Raw genomic sequence first — 19,687 nt, 5'->3', positions numbered from 1 at the left:
TCCTTTCTTGCGATGATTTCCCTCTGGCTACGTGAACGCCTATCCGCCTCTCCACTCTTACGCGGAAGACAATGCCGTTCGTCGCGTTTCCGCGAGGCCCTTCGAAGCGCCGACTGCATGCGGAGCTCGCGGGGGTCGGGGGCGACGAGACCTCCAGGGATCGGTCTGCGACGGCCAGCAGAGCGCTCTAAATGAATGCCGAACCAAACAGATAGACGCGAGTCTCGCTTCTCTGCGCCCTGCTGTTTCCTGCTGTCTGCATCAGTCTGGCTTCGCCGTCGCAGCCGCGCTCCGGAGCCTCAACATGGGCTCACAGGAGGGCGGGCGCCTCGTGCGAGGCCGCAGTGCCGCCTCGGCCTCTCCCCAGATCCGCATTGTTTTTCGTCTTTGCCTTTTCTGCTGCATCTCTCTCGTCAGGTCTCCGCCCTCCACTCCCGCCGAAAGCCTGCGCGCGCCGCAGCCGAGCCACGCCGGTTCATCCGCAGGCCCCTTTCTTTCGTTTGCCAGCTTGGGGGCGGGCGACGCGGTCGCAGACGCCTCTCTTCCGATGCAGACTCTCTCTCCTCAGGCAGCGCTTCTGGGCTCCGTAGACAGACAGGCGAGAGCTGAGAGCTCGCGTCGCGCGGGAGTCCCGAATAGACGCGGGCGCGTTTGGTCCGCGTTGTCTGGCGCATCTGATTGGTCGGCGCTGTCGATACACCGCAGGAGGGACGCTTCCTCCGCCTTCCCTTTCTCTCCGTCAGGCCTGGATTTATTTGCATGGCTGCCGCGTGACGTCGACGGGGGAGGGGGTCGCTGGAGTCGCGAAACTGAGCCGGAGTTTCCGCTGGACTTCAGCAGGCGTCGCCAGCAATTCGTCCGCTCCGCGGCACAACATGACACACAAGGGTGGTGCGGCTGGAGGCGACGCTTGCGACCGAATGCTGACGGCAGACAGCGTTCACCTGGGCGGGTTCCTGCTGCCTGTGCCGCATTTCTTTTATCATCGCTGCCAGTCTTCTCAAAGACGGGACACGCGCGTCAGCCTTCACGCGCTTCATCGCCCCTTCTTCGCCGCCACGGGCGAACGCTGCCGCTCGCCATTGACGCGTGGAAGCGCGGCCCTTTTACCAGCCCAGCTGAACCGCTTCGCGAGATTCGTGTTCTGTCGACCCACAGCAGACTCGCAAGCAGCGCCTTTGCGCCGGGTTGCACGCCAGCGGAGGCGCAAATCGACGGCCAAGCGTCGCCCGCGCCCTCTTCAAAACCGTGGGGGTTTTCGGTGAGGAGGCTCGGAACGAGGAGGCGGCAAGAGGGAGAAGCAAGGAGCTTGAGGGGGGACGTGCACAGACTCCGACCTCTCCCGCTTGACGCCTCTTCCTGCTCATCTTCAGAGGAGACACCAGAGCCACACGCGAGATCCGCCTCGGGGCTGCCGCGCTCCTTTCCGCACCGCACTTGGGAGAGGCATCTCTACACCTGGTGGGAGAAAACTCTTGACATTTTCGATGCCGACACCGCCGCGGCGCACGTGGTTGCGGATGCAACGCTTCCGGCACGCCCGCGTTTGGCGGCGCTCTGCGAAAACGACCCCAGAGACCCGCTGTCTTGCAGCAAGGAGGAAGACACACGCGACGCAGTGCCCACCCGCTTCCGTTTGCTCATGCCGCCTCCCAACCTCACGGGGCCGCTGCACCTGGGGCACGCAGCCAGCCTGGCGCTCCAGGATCTCCTGGTCAGGTTCAGACGCATGCTCCTGATTCGCGCAGATGCAGAGAGTTCGCAGAATGAGGAACGCGCGAGGGGAGACCTGGGTGGAGGAAGGGAAAGCGGCGACGGTGAGCGGGCGGCCAAGGGCGTCGACGACGCAGAGAGGAGCCCCGAGGCGGAGACGGATCTGCCTGGAGGCGAGTTCGCCAGCCGGGCGGGAGACGCAGAAGTAGCCAGCCTTTCGCGGCTCGCAAGGCCGACTTGTCCTTCCGCCAGCCGTCCGCTGAGCGAAGAGGGCGACGGCCGCCGCCCCGACGCCTTGTTGTCTGCGTGCCCGACCGAGTGGATCCCCGGCACGGACCACGCAGGCCTCGCCATGGCTTGGCTCCTGCGCCGCCACGAGCGACGCGTGGCGCAGCGGAAAAAGAAGACAGGAAACGCCGCGCCTCGAGGCCTCGCGGCGCGCGAGTCGCCTGTCGCAGAACAGAGCGGGCGCGGGGCTCGTGCGCTGCTGGAACGGTGGGCGGCCGTTTGCCGCCACGTAATCCGGTGCCAGCAGAGAAGACTGGGGTGCTCCTGCGACTGGCGTCGCAGTGTATATACACTCGACCCCGCGTACAGCCAACTGGTCGCGCGGGTTTTCGTTCAGCTGTGGCGGCGGAGCCTGATTCGGAAAGGCAAGTACCTCACGCTGTGGGACACGGAGGCGCGGACCGCGCTCGCGGATTTCGAAGTCCTCTTCCCTTCTCTGGATGCCTTGCGCGAGGCCGAAAAAAACGCCCTGAAGCATGCGCGCGGCGACGGCGCGTTGCCAGCGAGTCCGCGATTTCACGAGGCGCTTCGCCCCCAGGCAGAGGCGGATACGAGCGTAGCTCAAGCGAACGGTGGCACTGAGGTCGGTCGCGCGCCACGAGGGAGCCAGACGAGCTGCGAGAAGGGGCTCCAGCGCACAGCGTCGCATTTGAGCGCGGACGCCGATTCAGGAACTGAGCGCCGAGATTTAGAGGAGCGGGATGAGTGGCTCAGGGCCCATGAAGACGGAGGCGCGAGTGGAGTGCTCGGGAAAGACGTCGGCGTACAGAAGACGACAGAATCAGGAAAATCCTCCCGGCTTTACTTCCTCGCTTGCAAACTTGTCCCGGGGCTCCCGACAAAAGACCCTGAGACCGGCGACCGGCCGCGGACAGAGGACAGTGAACGAGAGAGGGCAGATGACCCAGGAATGCGCGAGGAGGGGCAGGAGGCAAAGGCGCCAGAGAACGATCTCCGCGTCGCGATTTGCCTGGAAGACCCGCGGCAGCTCCGCGATGTCGCCGCCGTATGCGTGAAGCCGCATGCTTTTCAGCGTCTCTGCGCTCAAGCTGAGAAAGACTACGCCGCTGGTCTCCCTTCCTCTCTCGCGCGTGTCACCTCTCGTGCGAGGCCGGGCTCTCTGCCTCTTGCCACGGGCCGTCCGCTTCCCTGGCAGGTCGTCCTGCCCGGGGTCGGTCGCTCCGTTCCTCTCCTCATCCACGACGGCGAATACCTTCATCCCCTTGCTGCAGCTGCCGCCACGCGCCTTCGCGAGCTCCAAGCCCCGCGGCCGTCCTCTGCTTCTTCTTCAAGATCGTCTGCGCCGGCCGCGTCTTCCTCATCCTGCATCGGGGAGACGACTGGCGCGGTCGCCAGCTGGCCTCGCCCCGGCGACCCAGCAGGTGTTTCTCGGGCGCCACTGGAGGATCGTCTGGGAACGGATGGATGCGCGGAGACCCTTGCGCCCAGCCGGGAGAGGGAGTTGGCGCTGCGCGTCGCTTGCGTCGGCGTGACCGCCTTCTCCGAGGGTCCGCACGCGGGCGAGATGAGCGCGCCGACGCCGCCCTCAGGGCCGCAGGCCACGGCGTCTGCGCCGTCCTTCGCCCTCGGCGCTGCGCCTGCTTCGCTTTCCGCCGCTGCAGGCGCGCCGTCGCCCGAGCGTCTCTGCCGCGCGTCCACTAGTGGGAGCAGCGCCCCGACCCGCGGCGGCGCATCCTCTGCGCTTTCGGCGTCGGCCTCGTCCTCGGACTTGTGGAGGCAGATAGACCGCGAGCGCGGTTCGCTGGGGTACTGGGAAGACGCTGACGAGAGCGGAGACGCCCCCCCAGGGGTCGCGCCACGCAGCTTCCTTCGCAACTGGCCCAAATGGACGTCTACGCGCACGGGCGCAGAAGTCCAGCTGCGGCTTTCGTCGCAGTGGCTGCTCGACCTCCCGGCAGCGGCCCGCGAAGCGGCGAATCTCGCGGGGACTTCGCAGGGCGAAGGCCCTGAGGAAGACGCCGAGGAGGAAGGTGGGCGCGCAGAAAACGCAGAGGCTGCACCGGCGCGGAGTGCGCGGCGCCGGCTGCAACTGCTCCCTGAACGCGTGGAGCGCCAGTGGAGTAAGTTCGTCGGCGCGCAGGCGAGCCTGCGGCCTTGGTGTCTCTCCCGACAGCTGGACTGGGGGGTGCCTCTTCCCGTGTGGCGAGTGCGGCTCTTCGGAGTGTCTCGCGCAGCAAAGAAGGCCGCGCAGACTGTAGAGAAAACGGGCACGGACACGGGCGTGAGTGCGAAGGCGGCGCGCGAAGACGCGACACCAGCAAGCGCGCGGGACGCGAGGGGGGCTGCTCAGGCTGACGCGCGCCTCCTCGCGGAGGCTGAGAGGCGAAAAGAGAGCGGAGAAGGACCGCGGGGCACGGAGGAGACAGGCGGCCGCGCAGGGCGCCGCGACCGCGCTCGTGAGGCGCCGCACAGCGGAGAGACTGAGGGCGGCGGCGAGGCAGGAGTAGGGGCCGACGCGCGAGAGGAAGACGAGCTGGGGGGGGGAGTGGAATACGCGTGGGATGAGGTGGCTGCCTCGGAGGAGGACGCGTGGAAGGCGATTGAAGCAAAAATCGTCAGGCACCTTCTTCGCGCGGGCATCGAGAACCCCAAGGAGAGGGCAGCGACGATTCTGCAGGGAGCTCGGCTGCGCGCCTCGAGCGGTGGACAGGAGAGCCACGGCGCCAGAGAGCTTCCAGCTGAACAAGGGGATGGCGAAGACGAGAACGGGAGGGGCGAGACGACCCGGACGCGCGGCGAAGAAGAAGACATCTACGCTGAGATTGCGCAGACGAAAGACGTCCTCGATACCTGGTTCAGCAGCGCCCTCTGGCCTCTCGCCTGCGCAGAGGCCGCGTGCAGAGATCGTAAAAGCAATGAAGATGCCAGCGAAGAGCGAACAAGTGGGACACCTGCCGCCGTCGCTCCCTTCTCCCCTTCTCCAGCTTCTACTGCTCTCTCTTCTCCTCCTTCCTCATCGCCATCCCCTCTATCTTCGCCTTCCGCCTCACTTTCTGTGTGCGACAGTGCGCGTTTGCCTCCGCTCTCTTCGCGCGAGGGGAGGGGATGCGCGCCGTCAGCTGCGCCGCGCGCGCCTCACACGGAGCTCGTGACCGGCGAAGACATTCTTTTCTTCTGGGTGCTGCGTCAGTTCGTCCTCTGCGGCGCGCTCACGCGGCGGACGCCCTTTTCGCGCGTAACCCTCCACGGGCTGTTGGTCGACGGCGAAGGCAAGAAGCTGAGCAAAACGAAGGGAAACGTCGCGCGCGGCTACCTGAACCGCGTCATCGAGGAGGCTGGCGCCGACGCGCTGAGGTGAGAAGAAAGAGAAGACGCCACACAGAGAGTGGCGAGAAAGAAAAGAGAAAGAACGCGCCGAGCGCGAGCATGGAGACAAGATAAGGGCGAAGGGGGAGGGGGCACACGTGAGGCGTCGAGGTCGCTTGGGAGCGAACAGCGAGGAGAGCGTGTGCCGCGTGCCTCTCGTGTCTCTCTCGGATTGTGGTGTGTGTCCCATCTCCGCGGTCGTCTCGCTCGTGCGTGAGGAGACTGTCGCGTCCTGTCTGGGACGCCTCCGCGCGCCCTCGCCCTCTTTAGTCTGCGTTCGTGTCCTCTCTTCGCTGTGACTCGAGTTTTTGTCACGTTTTCCTCGCAGGCGGGCACGCTAATTGGTAGTGCATGCCTGCTGACTTACACTATGGTTCTCGTTAATGGGAGCATAGTTTCCTGGATGCACGATGCAGCGGCGCACCTTCTTCGCCTCCAGGCGTTATGTAGAGGCTCTTCCGCGCCGCGCGCAGACTGCATGTCGTTGCTCGACTTCGAATCTCGTCTCTCTGCTCGCGCAGGTGGACTTTGCTGAGCGGGATCTCGCCGGGTTCTTCCATTGCCTTCGACCAAGAGGCCCTCGCGGTCTCGCGCCGGTTTCTGCACAAGCTGTGGAACGTCGGCAGGTGAGCCGAAAAAGTCGCAACGGATTCATTACTTCGCCTGCGCATCTAAGTTGGGACTATCGACCATATCTTTCAGACGCACGCACGGGGAGTCGCCGCCGCGAAGCCAGATCGTTCCTCCGCTTTCGAAGCGGAGATCTGCTGGTGCGCTTGCCTCCTCTGTCTCTTCGCATGAGCCAACGCAGGACATGTTGGGAGCGTGGCGCAAGTAGGGGTATTTTCCTACGAAATTGCATGTCAGGGGGCGTGCATAAGTATGCGTCTGCACACAGAATTGTGTGATCAAGTTCGGCTCTGCGAACTGCATACTTCTGCGGGGTGGTTGGCGGACTTGCATGCGTAGGGTTTAGAGTCTCGATTGACATGCCGTTCGTAACAAAACTGAAACAATTAAGCAAAATAGGCATTTACCATTAGTCATTTGCACCGTCACCCCCCCACCCCGCCCCCCCGTCTCTGCATGGGAGGACGTGTGTGTGCATCGACGGAAACAGGTCTGTTTCCGCGTGGAAGCTTGTGAGCGTAGATGTTTGCACGACGAATACCAGACGTCGAGCTCTCAAAACACGCAGATCTCCTTTGGCCAAATTCGCCCCTCTCGCATGCGCACACGCTCCTTTGCTGCCCTGCATCTCGCGCTTTAGGTTCGTCGAGAGGTTTGCTGCGACTTTTCCTCCGTTCTCCGCCTCGGCGCGGGCATCGTCTCCGTCGTGCGGCGAGAGCGAAGCCCGGGGCGAGACCGCCGGCGCATGCCACCGACCGGCAGAAGACGCGCGAGGGCAGGCGAGCCAAGAGGAATCCGCGGAGAGACGAAGCTGCCAGTCTCCTCTTGTGGCGCGCTACTTCTGGAGGTAAGCCATCGTTCGGACGTGGCTCAGGCGCATCAAATTTCAACTGTAGCTTCGCAAAGAGACGAGGCTCGCCGGCCTTCACGTATTGCGAGACCTGCGGAGCCCTGGCTAGCCATCAGTTGCCACCAGGTTATCCTGGAAACTCGTCACCAGTTTAGACGCGCTGCACATATACAAGTATATATGGATATCTATATTTATCTGATATACTCATACTTTTGTTTCTGTCTACGTAGTTGCGCGCATACATAGGAACTGCACGCGCGCAGATGCTCTCGCGGATTCCGGCGCAATAGGTCGCGGCCGAGAAGTGAACTCGTTTGAAGCTGCAACTCCACCAAAACAACTTCTGCACGCAGAAGTACATGTATATATGTATATATATGTATTTTTATGTGTGTAAGTATATATATGTATGTGTGTGCGAAATCTCATGCCTGTGTGTCGTAACCATAATGAGGCGCACACCCTCGAAAGCGCTGTGGAGTTTTTGTCCGCGTGCAGCCGGTCGCTGGCCGTGGCTCGCGAGGTTTCTGCGCTTTTGGAGCGAATGGAGACCGGTGCAGCTGCGCAGATCCTTCAGAGTTTCCTCTGGCGAGAAGTCGCGGACTGGCTCATCCCGGCTGCCGCGGCGGCGCGGGTCTACTCCGGCAGGCCCGAAGAGACGCGACCCGCACGAACTGACGGCGGAGAGAGAGACGCAGGTGGAGGGCGTGCAGCGCCAGAGAAGGATCCTCGCGCAGACGCCGGCGACGGCGAGGCGCGCCCCGAGGCCTGGGAGACGATCGTGGCCGCGACGGGCGAGCAGGGGGCGCGTGCGACCGCGTTGGAGCCCAAAGAGGGGGGGCCGACGCAAGAGCAAAGGATGAACGCTGAGACGCGCCTTGCGTTAGTGGAAGATCTCGGCTTGTGGAGTGAACTTCTCCTCTCCGTTTTCGATGTTTCGCTGCGCCTGCTGCACCCTTTTGTGCCGTTCGTCACCGAGGCTCTCTTTCAGACAGTCGTTCTCCCGCACGCACCGAGACACCACGAGCGGCTCAGGGCCTCTGATTGCTCAACCTTCTCTAGAGAGACCCCGTCAACTTTTTCACCTGCGCCTTCGGCTTCAGCTGCGCCTCACCCTGGCACATCCGCCCATTCTTCAACGCCGTCGCCGTCCTCCACTGTGTCCTCTGAGGCTCGAGGCGCCGTAGGTCCTTCAGCGTCGATGCCCGTCTCTGGCCTGGATTCCTCGCCGCCCCTGAATTTGCCTCGCGCACTGGCGGCCTCACGCTGGGCGCTGCACTCCTCAGGTAAGTGACCTTCGAGGTTCTTTTATTGAGCGTCCATTGTGAAGCAGCTGCGAAACAATCAGGTTTTTTGAGGCTGACTTGAATCTTCCGGCTGTGCCTCGCCCCGACATGCCGCCACGATCTCGACTGAGGCGCGCTGCGCGTCTCTCGATTGCCTCGTAGTGCGCCTCGCAGGCGTCCCGAGCCACCTTGGTTCGCCTTCGCGTCTTAACGTCTCGTTCGGCGCGTCGTCTTGTGGACATGTCGCGGAACTACTCGTCCGCTCGGGCTTCTGCGACCCTCCCGGCTCTATCCCGCCTCCTATGGATTTCAACAAGCCCTGAGGGTTTAGGGTTTAGGGTTTACCCTCTCCCTAAACCCTGAAGCCCCGAGGTATTCTCCAAAAGAAAACCAAGGACGCAAAAACGCGTTTACCACACGCTATATGAGCGGATCAAGGTTAAAGCCGTAAGGCATCACCCCTGTTTTTTCTAATATTTTTCTAATGCATTTTCCTCGCTTTTTCTGCTTCTGCAGAGAGGCCGCGCCTCGACACTGAGGCGCTGCGGCTCTTCCCAGTGCTGCAAACTGTCGTGAGGCGAATTCGGCGAGCTGTGAAGGAGTTCCAGCCGCAAGAGCCGCCAGAGGCGGAGCCCGCCGGGCGACCCGAGGACGAGGATCCGAGCAGGACAACAGAGAGTTTCTCGCGAATGCCTGAAGTAGATCGAGATGGTCAGCGCGTAGTCCCGCGAGGCGAGCTTCGAGTAGAACTTGCGTCGGAGGACGATGCGCTGAGCGCCTTGATTGAAGTGAGAAGGGAGACTGCATGTGTGCGCGGCGTCGTTCTCGTCGTGCCCAGTAGCGTCAGTTTCGCGGAGGAAGGATACGCGCTCGCGGGAGGAGAAGGAGAGTGTGGGCTGACTAACTTGCTTTTCTCTGGGTGCTTCAGCGAGAGAAAGGCGCGAAGAGGAACGCTCCGAAGTTCTGGCGCTCACTTGTGGTTTCCCTTTCGTCTGGGCACCGCGTGCGTGTGGCTCCCAAGAACCTCGCGCGCGGCCTTCTCTCCTCTGCGCGCTGCACGCGTGAGCGCAGGTCTCCGCGTCCTCTCTTGGTGGCGTTGACGCTTTTCCACTCGCGGGAATCTTCGATTTTTCTGTTTTTTTACTCCTCAGAGAGAGCGTTTTTTCGTAGCGACGTGGGCGGCCCTTGCGCCGTCGGCGCTCTCCGTCGTTCGCCGCTCTCGGTCACCAGGATGCAAGCCCCGCGCAGCTCGCGAAACGCCTTTAGAAGAAGGCAGACGCGCCAGCGAGGACGCTTCAGAGCTTGACGCCAGCGTGCGGAAAATGGAAATCCGCGTAAGCCGGTCGCTGCCGTCGCCGTTGTGCGCGAGTCGGCGTTCTGCGTGCTCTCCGCCTGAAGATGTGCAGCCCTGCGCCGCGTCGCAGCCAGCGAGGCAGTGCGGAGGAGAAAGAGAAGACAACGGTGATGACAAACAGAAAGCGGACGCCGCCGAAAGGAGACGCGAGAAGAGCGCGGCGCAGCGACACAGAAAGGGCGAGAAGCTGAAGGAACAGATTGCGGAGCTCGAGGCGCGGCTCGCAGTGCCTGAGTAAGCCCGCAAACTCCACTCGAAGAAAGATACTTCAGAGAAGAAGCGACCGGTCGGATGAAGGTGCTGGGAAGTTAGCAAATGGGAGCACGATACGCCAGAGACCAAAGAAACGTACTGGATGCGAACGCTTGAAGAAAAAAGGCAACCGTAAACAGAAACAGAGGAACGATCATCACAGAGAGGACGGGACTGCGGAGCGAAGCGAAGGCGACGACGATTCCCTGGCAGAGCACAGGTTTTCGTTCTTTTGTTGAGGCCGCAGACTCGCTCTGTATGCCGTTCTCACCTGCATTTTGTTTGTTTCTTCCTTCAGATTCGCGGTTAGAGCTCCGGCAGACGTCCAGCGGAAACTGCGTGTGCGGCTTGAGCGCGCGAAGCACGAGCTTGCGAAGGCAGAGAGACTTTGAAGGAGAGGGAGGCCCACGAGAGGAAAGCACACGAAACAGAGGAGAGACAGGGGAAGAAAGCGACTGGAACGGAAGAGAACACGAAGGGAGTTTTTGCCGTTGAAACGAAATTTGTGAAGTCCCTCTTGAGAGGAAGAGATAACGAGTGATATTACGATGACAAGGACAATGAGGAGGCGGAGAGGAGAAGAGGGAGCGGAGAGAGAAAGAGAGCGAAAAGAAAGAATGGTGAAGCCACGTTGATGAAAGGGCGAGGAGGAAGGCTGCGAACGAACACACGCCTGAGGCAGCGGGGGCTTGAGACAGGAAAGCGCAGATAGGAGAGCGAGAGGAAGGAGAGGAAGAAAAGAATGGCGAAGTTGAGGAAGAGGCAAGCAAAGAGGCAGCGACGATTCTTGTGGCAAACACACGAATGAGAAGAGAGAACAAAACGAGAGACCCCAGACCCGGGGACATGCTGAGGGCTGGGGACCTCACGACGCGGGGTGACGTCGAGTAAAAAACGAAGAATGAAGCAAAGTAAATCGGGGAGAAGCAAAAGGAAACCACGCCTGCAGGACCCTCGTCGCAGGCGAAGGAAATGAAGGAGAAAGCCGACGACGGGGCTCGAACCCGCGACCACGAGGTTAAGAGCCTCGCGCTCTACCGACTGAGCTACATCGGCGTTGCGTGTCCTTTGCGGGAGCTTGTCACACTGAACTCGTTTTGGTGCTGTGTTTTTCCCACTAGTTTCTCTCCACCGGACCAGACTTTTCAATTAGACAAGCGCCTTTGAAAGCCTGTGACAGGCCCGTTTTGCGATAGGCTCAGGCTGCCTCACGGTGGTGGGCGAGTTCGGGGCGCGGTACGAGGGAGAACGGCTGAGCGCATCGTTCACTGTATTACTGCGCCAGTACAAAGTAGGAGATCGCGTTAGTTCTTGGGAAAACGACTTCCGAACCACCAATATATATTGGTACAAAGACAAAGAGAGTCTTGCATGAAGACGTAGTGTCAGTTGTCTTAACAGAACTCGGCACACTTTGCCCCCTTGCCAGCAGTCCACTACACGAGGAGTGATGGCGCTTATGCTTTTGAACCTCCAGTCTGCGGATCTCAGACTGGGGGTGCCGAGAGGTTGGCGATTGAGGCGAGCAGACGCAACACGCACCATTTCGTCAGCTTCTTCCTCAGCAGGCAAGCGTCTAGGCAGGTGCGCTAGATCCAAACAAAATGGGATTTAAAGCGCGATGTGGTCGTGTATTATAGTCCGCCGCCTGCATCTGGCGAGTGCCTCTTCGAGCGCGTGGTACTGAATCCACTACGGCTGCAACACGCCAATGAGACGCACCGCACGCGTGGCTTTCGAGGTTTTACAGCCAACAGTGAAGCTGCCTGCCAATGCCGAGGCGGTTAGGGACTCATGATAACTTGAGTGCCAAGCAAAGGAAACAACGACGCAGATACAGATCACGCACACGGACCCGGAGCCTGGCCTGCTGGAGCGCCGGAGAAACGCCTCAGAGGCAAGGGGCGACGCGACGCTAGAGCGTCGCGAAACAAAGAAAACAGCGAAAAGAAGAAAGAACAATGAGCAAGGAGAGGGCGAAAAGGTAAGAACGACATATAAGAAAAGCCAACGACGGAGCACGTACCCGCGACCGCGAGGTTAACAGCCTCTCGCTCTACCGACTGAGCTACATCGACGTTGCTTACGTCTAGAGTCGCACGGCCACGTGGAAATCAATCACTCCGCCAAAAGAATGTCATAAAAAAGATGACCAACACCAAACTGGATACAGGGTGACGAGTGCGAGTGGATGAGCTGGAAATGTGTCTGAGTGGGCGCGTATGAGCACCTCAAGCAGAAGTGGAGCGGCGGTGACCTCTCGGAATGCCAAGCGCGGCAGTGCAGAGGCCTGTTCAACTTGCGAGCAAAGATTCCTCTTTCAGCAGCATCGTTCTCAGACTGAAACCGAGCCTGTCCTCCGCTCTCAGGCGAAGGCTCTGAGGCTGACAAAAACCACAAGGCAGCGCGCGAGGTGAGTCGCTGTACTGAAAGGCTTATCTATGTTCTCGATCTAAATACGAGGTAAGAGGTTTGACGTCCACCTCGCGCTGCATGTCTCTCACACACTAGTTTCCTGTCTCTCCAGTCCTGTGGAATTCCATAAAATGAGAAGGAAAAGACGAACCATGGAGCATCCCTCGCTTAGGGGAGTATGTGGCTACCGAAAGGATAGCGTGGAACCTTTTTCCTTGTGTGTGAGCCTATGGTTCATCGAAGAGCCAGGTTTCCAGCAACGAAGCAATGAGCGGTCACTTGACTGGTGTACCCGAGCCCTAAGAGGTTTGCGGACGCCGATAGAACGCGGTGTGCGGCGCGACTTTCCTTCTAACATCAGATTCAACTGTGGACTAAATCTTTCCTTGCGAGCAGCTCTTCGAAGTGCCCCTCCCCTCCGTGTGCACTCGACACCCCTAACTGCGGCCTATGTCCTCCAATTCGGTTGAGACGCCGCGCAGGCGACAGAGATCCAAGTGCGTTCTTGACCATTGCTATTACCGCCCGCTGCAAGTCCCCTTCGGTGTCTTTCCCAGTACAACTTCGGCTCTCTATTCGCTTTTTTGAGCAACGGAAAGCATCCACAGACGCCAGCGTGCACAGCGACCGCTGAAGAAACCAGCACCCGGTGAAGAAGGGCAGCTGGTGCGCGAGCAAAAGGAAAAAACTCAGGAGAAAGTCGCCGCGCGATCTTTCGAGTGGGAGAGACTGAGATGAAGAGCAACTCACAGAAGACGAAGACAGGCAGGCAACCAGAAAAGCGCCTCCTACTCTCTGCCTGTTCACTTGGCTCACTGAACGAACACGCAGATGAGTTAGAAAAAAAACGAAACAGAAAAGACAAACAGAGCCACGCAGCCAGCACCGCCCACAGAAAAAGAGTTTTTCTCTCCACGGCCGACACAGAGACACACCCGGGTAAGCGGCGGCATTTCACCCTTTCCTCACCCTTTCCTCAGCCGCTGCCTCCCCGCCCCCCCCTCCCCCCGCAACGTCTTTTCTGTAGATTTCGCGCCGAACACAGACACACACACACGTGCACCTCCCCCTCCTCTTTTCCTCCTTGCCTGCGTCTGCTGCCGACGCTCGAAAAAGACTCCCTCAGCCTCAGCTCTTTTATTTCAGGCCTCTAGAAACTGAGTTGGCAGAGCCAGAATGAGAGGGAGAGAGATCGCAACCCCTCCTGCAAAGGGGGGGAGGGCGAGCGCTGCGCAGAGAGAAGACGGGCACACAGTAGAGCCAGGAATGGCCTCGAGAGGTCACGATTTTTCGGGGCATTTATTAGAATTTCGGAATCTGCTTCTCCGCTGCGTCAGCACTCGGTGCAGGCTGGCTGGCACGGCCCTCCGTCTCGAGCAAAGCGTCCACGATGTGCTCAACGTCTGCGCGCAGGATCTCTTCTCCCAGCATCTGAAAAGCAGCGAAAACGCAAACAGACAAATCACACGATGGTGTGGTCACTTACACCGCGTCTTTAGTAACGCGAAGGCACTCAGGGGAAGCCTCTGGCGCTGTCTGACGCTCGGCGCACAGCTCCACTTGCTTCGATGAATGCAGCTCGGGCGACGACGGCGAGTGAAGCCGCGGCGAGCGAGATCCCGTCCCCAGGCTGCTCTCAACTGGGAGAAACCATAGGAGCCGGCGAGAGGAGCTTAGCTAAAAACGAAGAATAAAACTGCATTCAGACCGACGCTCAAGCTGCGACAGCTGCTCTCAGAGGGCGCCCACCCCCACGCACGCCCCAGCCCAAAACGGCAACGGATGCGCGCGCTCGGTGGGCTCTGAAGAGTCTTCGTGCCATAGCCCCTCTTGTCTGCATGCAACTGCGAGATTTCATCTCTTACAACTCCAAATGCCATTGCGTCGCCCTCAGCGTTCGCGACTTCTCGCTCAAGGTGTTTCAGGTTCTCCTCCAAGTCGTCTTCGCGCTTCATGTCCTGCGCAAACAGCGCACGCGCCGCGCACTCTCCTCTCGTAAAGGTCGAGGACGGTACAGTGAAAAAAAAAACGAGCAAGGAGAGAAACAGCGACAGCGACAGACGGCCAGCGCACGTCTCCAGCAAAGCCGCACGGGCTCCAGAAAAAACCGTCAGCGTGCATCCCAACTCAGTTTCCATTCTGCGAAACCGTATAGAAAGAGACACACGCCACAGCTCAAATCCCCCTTCGCTTCCCACCTCGAGTGCATACATTTGTATTTAAGTGTGTTTCAAAGAAAAGGGATGTTTAGCCGGGAAGTTCGCGTCTAAAATATATAACCGATAGTCTCAACTTAGATATACAGATGGACATAATTAATCGTTGTACGGTTTGTACCTACTTGACTTCTCAGTTTAAGTTACAAATATTTGAAAAACTTCTACAAATAAATATATATATGCAAGTGTGCACAGATGAGCACTTTCTGAGCACGAAGAGCATTTCTGCGCCTCACCTGGCTCATGAGCATGGACACGACTGCATCGAACTCGAGGTCGTCCTTCTTCTTCTTGTCCGCGTCGCCTTCCGCGTCGCCTTTCGCGTCACCGTCGCCCTCTTTCTGGACGCCTGCAGCCTCGGCGCGGCGCGCAGTCTCTGCAGTCGGCGAAGACGCGCCCGAAGGCTCCACGTGGCTGCCGAGGCCGTGGCGCTCGAGTTGCTCCCGCGCGTCGGTTCGCTGCTGGGCAGCCAGCAGCACGTCCTCGACTTTGCGAACTTCCAACAGCCTGACGCGGAAAACGACACACGCCGCAGCCACAGTCCTGATCCCGCGCGCACACATGCACATACACATATATAGATGTAAGCATGTGTACACATGTGCATACGTATACGTATATACATAAATACACTTAGGTACACATGTACACACACACGTACGTATATTTATATAAATACATATATATGCAGATATATATACATATATATATATATATATATATATATGTCATGACAGGCACACAGGCGACGCCATACCAGCGTTTGTATAGATACTCGTAACTGTGTGCAACTGTATGCCCCTCCAGGCTGCTAACATTCTACTCCGCGTGTCCATGAACTTGCTTCTCGCGTCTTGCTACGCGCCTCTCTCCTTTGGCAAAGAGGACCGATGCTGGAGCGGAAACCCAACACAAGTTCTCGCAGACACTGAGGCACTCCCGCGTGCGGACAGGAGGACATACGCAACAGGAGAGAGGTCAGGCACTAGAGAAGCTGAAAACTCAAAACAGCCGTGGAATTCGCGACGCACCACACAGAAAGGAGCCCGAAGCGGCGGAACCGCTCGTGGAGGCGGTCGAGGAGACTGCTGAACTTCAGCCGCAGCTCAATCGGGATGTCGAACTCCTAAAAAAACCCGCACAAAGAATATCAACGCGTGAAGCACGCAGACACAAGCAGCCTCTGCGCGAGTGCGAATCCCGCCTGCATGCTGAACATACTTGTATTTACACTTTTGCATTTCAGAGTCGCTGCGACGCTGAATCCTCGCACTCGCAACCACATCATACACCAGTAGAGATTCACATGCGCGGTGACCTCTAAAATGCTCATATGCATCTGATATATATATATATATATATATATATATATATATATATATATATATATATATATATACGGACAGTTTGTAGGTGGGAGGCACAGACACAACAGAGGCAGAAGATTGAGTCAGCTGAAATATTTGACCCTCTCTCAAGACTTGCCTTCTCTAGTTTCTCGATGAAATCCTTCGGCCTGAACTCCATCCACTTCTCGCCTTCCTCCTGCCTGGAAAAACAAATGCGCGACACACGAACCAGTGGAACCATGCCAACAAGATCTCAAAACACGGATAAACATGGATAGAGATCTACCTATTTATTTGCCTATCTATATATCTATATCTTCATGTATTTGTATGTAGCTAGAGGAGCAAGCGATGGCGTCCTATATACCGAGACACTTGGGGGCGGGGGACAAACGACCTCAGAGAGTTGACGATCGCGGAGGAGGGAGTGGAAGACCTCTCAGCCGTCAAGAAGCAGAGCGTGGCAAACGCGCGAGACACTACGCGTTTCGCCGGCTCATATGCTGTACGGCAGAGACGTTCGCGCCTCCGCGAAGCGTTGTAAGTCACATATTTTTTTTCTGATTTTTTCCACTTTCTACGCCTTTCTCATTTTCTCACCCTGCACGGTAGAGAACGAACGTCGGCGTCGCGCGCGTGACGGGGCAGCCTTCGGGGAAGTCGTTCTTCTCGATGTTCAGTCTCTTCAGAGTCACAGGCACCTGCGTGGGAAAAAAACAGTTTACAAAACACAACCGAAACGCCGGCGCTCGGGGGAAGACGCCGACACCGAGAAAGCAGCTGCAAGCTCCGTGCACGCGATGTTCATTCCGCCGCTAAAGTCAGCGACACCGCACCGCCGCAGAGGCAAACAAAAACTCAGAGAGTAGGGCGCTCCATCTCCCGACGCAGGACAGCTTCAAGCGCGAGAAGAGGAGATTTGACGCACTAGCAACAAGGGAGAGGCGTAAGAGAAGAGGACGACGGCGGCGCCTTCACGCAGAGAGGCTGAGGCCAGGGGCGACATATGGAGGAAGGTAAAAAAAATCGAGCCGAGCGCTGGAGCGTACCTCGTACTCTGCCAGCAGCATGCTCACAGAGTTGATGAATGGTCGCATGAGGAAGCAGAGGAAGCACGAATCTTCGAAGAGCTGCAGAATGATGGTTTTACCGCCCTTCGCCTCGTCCAACACCTGAAAAAAGCAAAACAGCGCACCGCCACAGGCGTGGTGCATGCAAGGAAGTGAGGCATCCACGCGAATCGCCAGCGAGACCTTTTCCTCCGCGTGTCGGCGGGAGGTATCTCGCGAAGCAGAGCAATGCCACTGTGGCGCCGAGGTGACTCTACGAGGCCTCGCCTCGTAGCCGAGCCGCCCCCGCCACCTAGGATTTAGGGTTAAAACGCATTCCGTAAGAGACCTAAACTTCCGCGGTCAGCTGCACTTCGTGACCACGATTCAGGTGTCCGGAAGCCGCGCATTCTCTGCCTCCTCCACGCCACAGTGTTTACTTAAATCTGCACGTCTGTTTCATCGCGCGACTGGAATCTGCCTCTTCACGTCCTCAGCTCGGTATCTATCCCTCTTGTTCGCTTTAACACTGCAGCACGAAATGCTGGGTATATACTTTTGTGTATCTAATAGAAAAAACGTGCACATATATGGCGGGATTTGTCGAAAAGTTTTCTCCAGCGATTGAAGCAGCTCTCTCAGACTATGAAAGCTCGCTTTGTCTGTCTCTGCGCGCACAGAAATCGAGTGTTTCGACCCTCGACGGGGCGAGAACGCTCCGCGGCTTCTCTGTGTGTAGCTGCAGCCCGCTGCGAGCCTCCGCTTTTTCTCTTTAGACGTTCCTCCTTCTCACGTCTCTCTGGAAGTTGGCGCCAACGACGCGTAGGGGCAGGTGTTTTTCCTTTTCGCGCTTGGTCCGCGCTTTGTTCTCAGGCTCGCTCATCGGGACGAAAAACGTCTCTAAAACCCGCTCCTCCTTCCCCTGCGCCACGTCGCTGTCGGCGCGAGGCTCGGCCCCGCCGCTCTGCTTCTCCGCGGCCTGCTTCGCGCTCCCAGCGTCAAGCAGACTCTCGAGCGGATGCCGCGACCGGCGCTGCCCCTTGTAGAGCATGACCGCAGGACCCTCGCCCCGACACGGCGAGTTGGCAGCAGTCCTGAAACCAAACAAACACAAGGCGAGAAAGACAGACACGTACTCACGCGCACCTCGAGCACGGTCCATCCAGTACTTGATTCGCGCTCCTAGACGCCGCCGAAAACCTGCGCGTTGCAGAGAGAGGAGAGCCTGAGATCGTGTCGTCCGCTGTTCGCCTCCCCTCCTGCGCACGCGTGTGAACACATGCATGTATATGCATGCATTTTAACGCGAGAAGCTAACTTGATGATTCCTCTGAACGCGTGTTAAAACGCACGCGCTCCCCAAAGATGAATCTCCACTGAGGTGAGCGCCGAAGCGCCACCGTCCTGCGGAGGTGCGCAGAGTCTCTTGGAAACGGGCTGCCTCGCGCATGGCGGCGAGCTCGTGTCCAGCGCTTTCGCATCTGGGCACGTACCTCCATGCGTAGAAGAGTCGGATGTTCTTGCTGAGTTTTCCCTCAGCCTGCAGCCGCTCCACGAGGCTCTTGAGGCTGCGGATGTTCTCTCTTTCTGCCTCGGCTTCCTTCTCGCCGTCGACGAACAGAACGAGCGCCTCGTCGGTTCTGTCAAACTCGGCGTCGGTCACGAGGCTAAAGTCAGCCAGCGGGTCTTCCTGCGTCCTTCCGCCCGCGAGGAAGGCGAAGGGCGAGGTGTCCTTCGCGCGCTCGCGGCCTTTCTTCTCCTTCTCGAGTTGGTTTTCCCCGCGCCGGATCTCCAGGAGCGCCGCGACCGCCTCCACAGTCGAGGCGAACCGGTCGCCGCCCGGTGTTGCAGGGAAGGCGAAGAAGAGGAACGTGAAGCCGCCCCCCACAAAGAGGAGAGAGGAGTACGCGACTCTCCGCGCCCACTTCGAGAACGCCGCGCCGCGATGCGGCTCCGCCTTCGCGGCCTCTCCTCCCTCGAGGACAGGCTGCGCGGCCTCGCCCTCAAGCCCTTCGGCAGCCGGCGCCGCCTCAGGCTTCGCCTGCGTCTCCTGCGCGGAGGTGGAGCTCTTCGCGCTGTCTGCGGAGCTGAGGAAGCGTCTGCCAGCCCGCCGCGCCCACGTACCTGCGAAAAGGGACTCGCGCGACGCGAAGAGACTCTGCCCAGAGGCCAGTCTGATCTGAACTCCGCGACGCGCAACCGCGCCCGCAGCCAGGAGCAGTGGAAAGCGAGCCTCGACTGACGCCGACGCCGCGAAGGGAGACAGGCGGGCAGGGTGTGCAGCGGGCGCGCGGAGACTGCAGAGCGAGGAGAGAGAGGAAGAAGAGAGAGACACGAGAGAGGCCCGCGAAGAAGCAGAACGCAGCGTGACGCGCTTCATCGTGAACGGTCGGCACGAAACGGAGTGAAAACAAAGCAAGCGACCTGATACGCGCAGATCGGCGACAAAATGGAGCAGAAGGGGCGGCGACAGACGGCGGCCCAGCAGAAAAGGTACCGACCGGGAAGCTCTCAACGCAGGAGGAACCCGGAGAAAAAGGGTTTAAAACATGAACTGACGCGCGTGTACATACGCTTGGAGACAACATGGACCGCAAACGCGGCGGCATGCGCATTCGCTCTGCAAAGAAGCGAGAAAGATCGGGCCCCCCTGAGGAGACTGCGAGAAGTTGAGGTTGAGCCGGCAGAGCGGATCGGCATGCAGCCAGAGGGGAGAGGGACAGCGGAAAAAATGCGACGAAACGAAGTGACCTCGCTCTCAGCGGGCGATCAAGAGGGAAGAGAAAAGGAAAAGGGACCTCACATCCATGCGATCCAGCCTCAGCCCCGCCTTGACCGCGGGAGACTAGAACGGCGCGAACTCCGACTCACCGTTCTACGCGTAGCCGCGACGTTCCTCTTTCTCACGGAAAAGAAAGCCAACAGAAATCATGCAGATGGAGAGGAGCATGC

The 19,687-nt window shown here is 59.1% G+C and overlaps 2 protein-coding genes and 2 non-coding genes across 4 annotated transcripts; 1 reads left to right on the top strand and 3 right to left on the bottom strand.

Annotated features, from left to right (window-relative positions):
- Positions 1-304: 304 nt before the first annotated feature.
- Positions 305-10,095, top strand: BESB_069040 (putative tRNA synthetase; the record flags this gene model as incomplete). The annotated part of the gene is made up of 7 exons (XM_029365297.1): positions 305-5,316; positions 5,850-5,954; positions 6,599-6,805; positions 7,310-8,097; positions 8,614-9,158; positions 9,249-9,685; positions 10,002-10,095. The coding sequence occupies 7 exons, from the start codon at positions 305-307 to the stop codon at positions 10,093-10,095; spliced, it is 7,188 nt and encodes a 2,395-aa protein (XP_029218880.1).
- Positions 10,096-10,686: 591 nt separating this feature from the next.
- On the bottom strand, positions 10,687-10,759 carry BESB_069850. The gene has a single exon. It is a non-coding gene; the product is annotated as a tRNA-Lys (tRNA).
- A 949-nt stretch (positions 10,760-11,708) lies between these two features.
- On the bottom strand, positions 11,709-11,781 carry BESB_069760. The gene has a single exon. It is a non-coding gene; the product is annotated as a tRNA-Asn (tRNA).
- Positions 11,782-13,420: 1,639 nt separating this feature from the next.
- On the bottom strand, positions 13,421-19,115 carry BESB_069030 (putative thioredoxin; the record flags this gene model as incomplete). Its single annotated transcript, XM_029365296.1, has 9 exons — positions 13,421-13,549; positions 13,984-14,076; positions 14,574-14,844; positions 15,369-15,463; positions 15,823-15,886; positions 16,287-16,387; positions 16,736-16,858; positions 17,529-17,829; positions 18,229-19,115. The coding sequence occupies 9 exons, from the start codon at positions 19,113-19,115 to the stop codon at positions 13,421-13,423; spliced, it is 2,064 nt and encodes a 687-aa protein (XP_029218879.1).
- Positions 19,116-19,687: the final 572 nt, after the last annotated feature.

This window comes from Besnoitia besnoiti, chromosome VI (genome assembly GCF_002563875.1).
Source record: "Besnoitia besnoiti strain Bb-Ger1 chromosome VI, whole genome shotgun sequence".
In the NCBI taxonomy this organism is placed as follows: Eukaryota; Apicomplexa; class Conoidasida; order Eucoccidiorida; family Sarcocystidae; genus Besnoitia; species Besnoitia besnoiti.
Note: the sequence above shows the minus strand (reverse complement) of the source record. Positions and strands in the feature narration are given on the sequence as shown.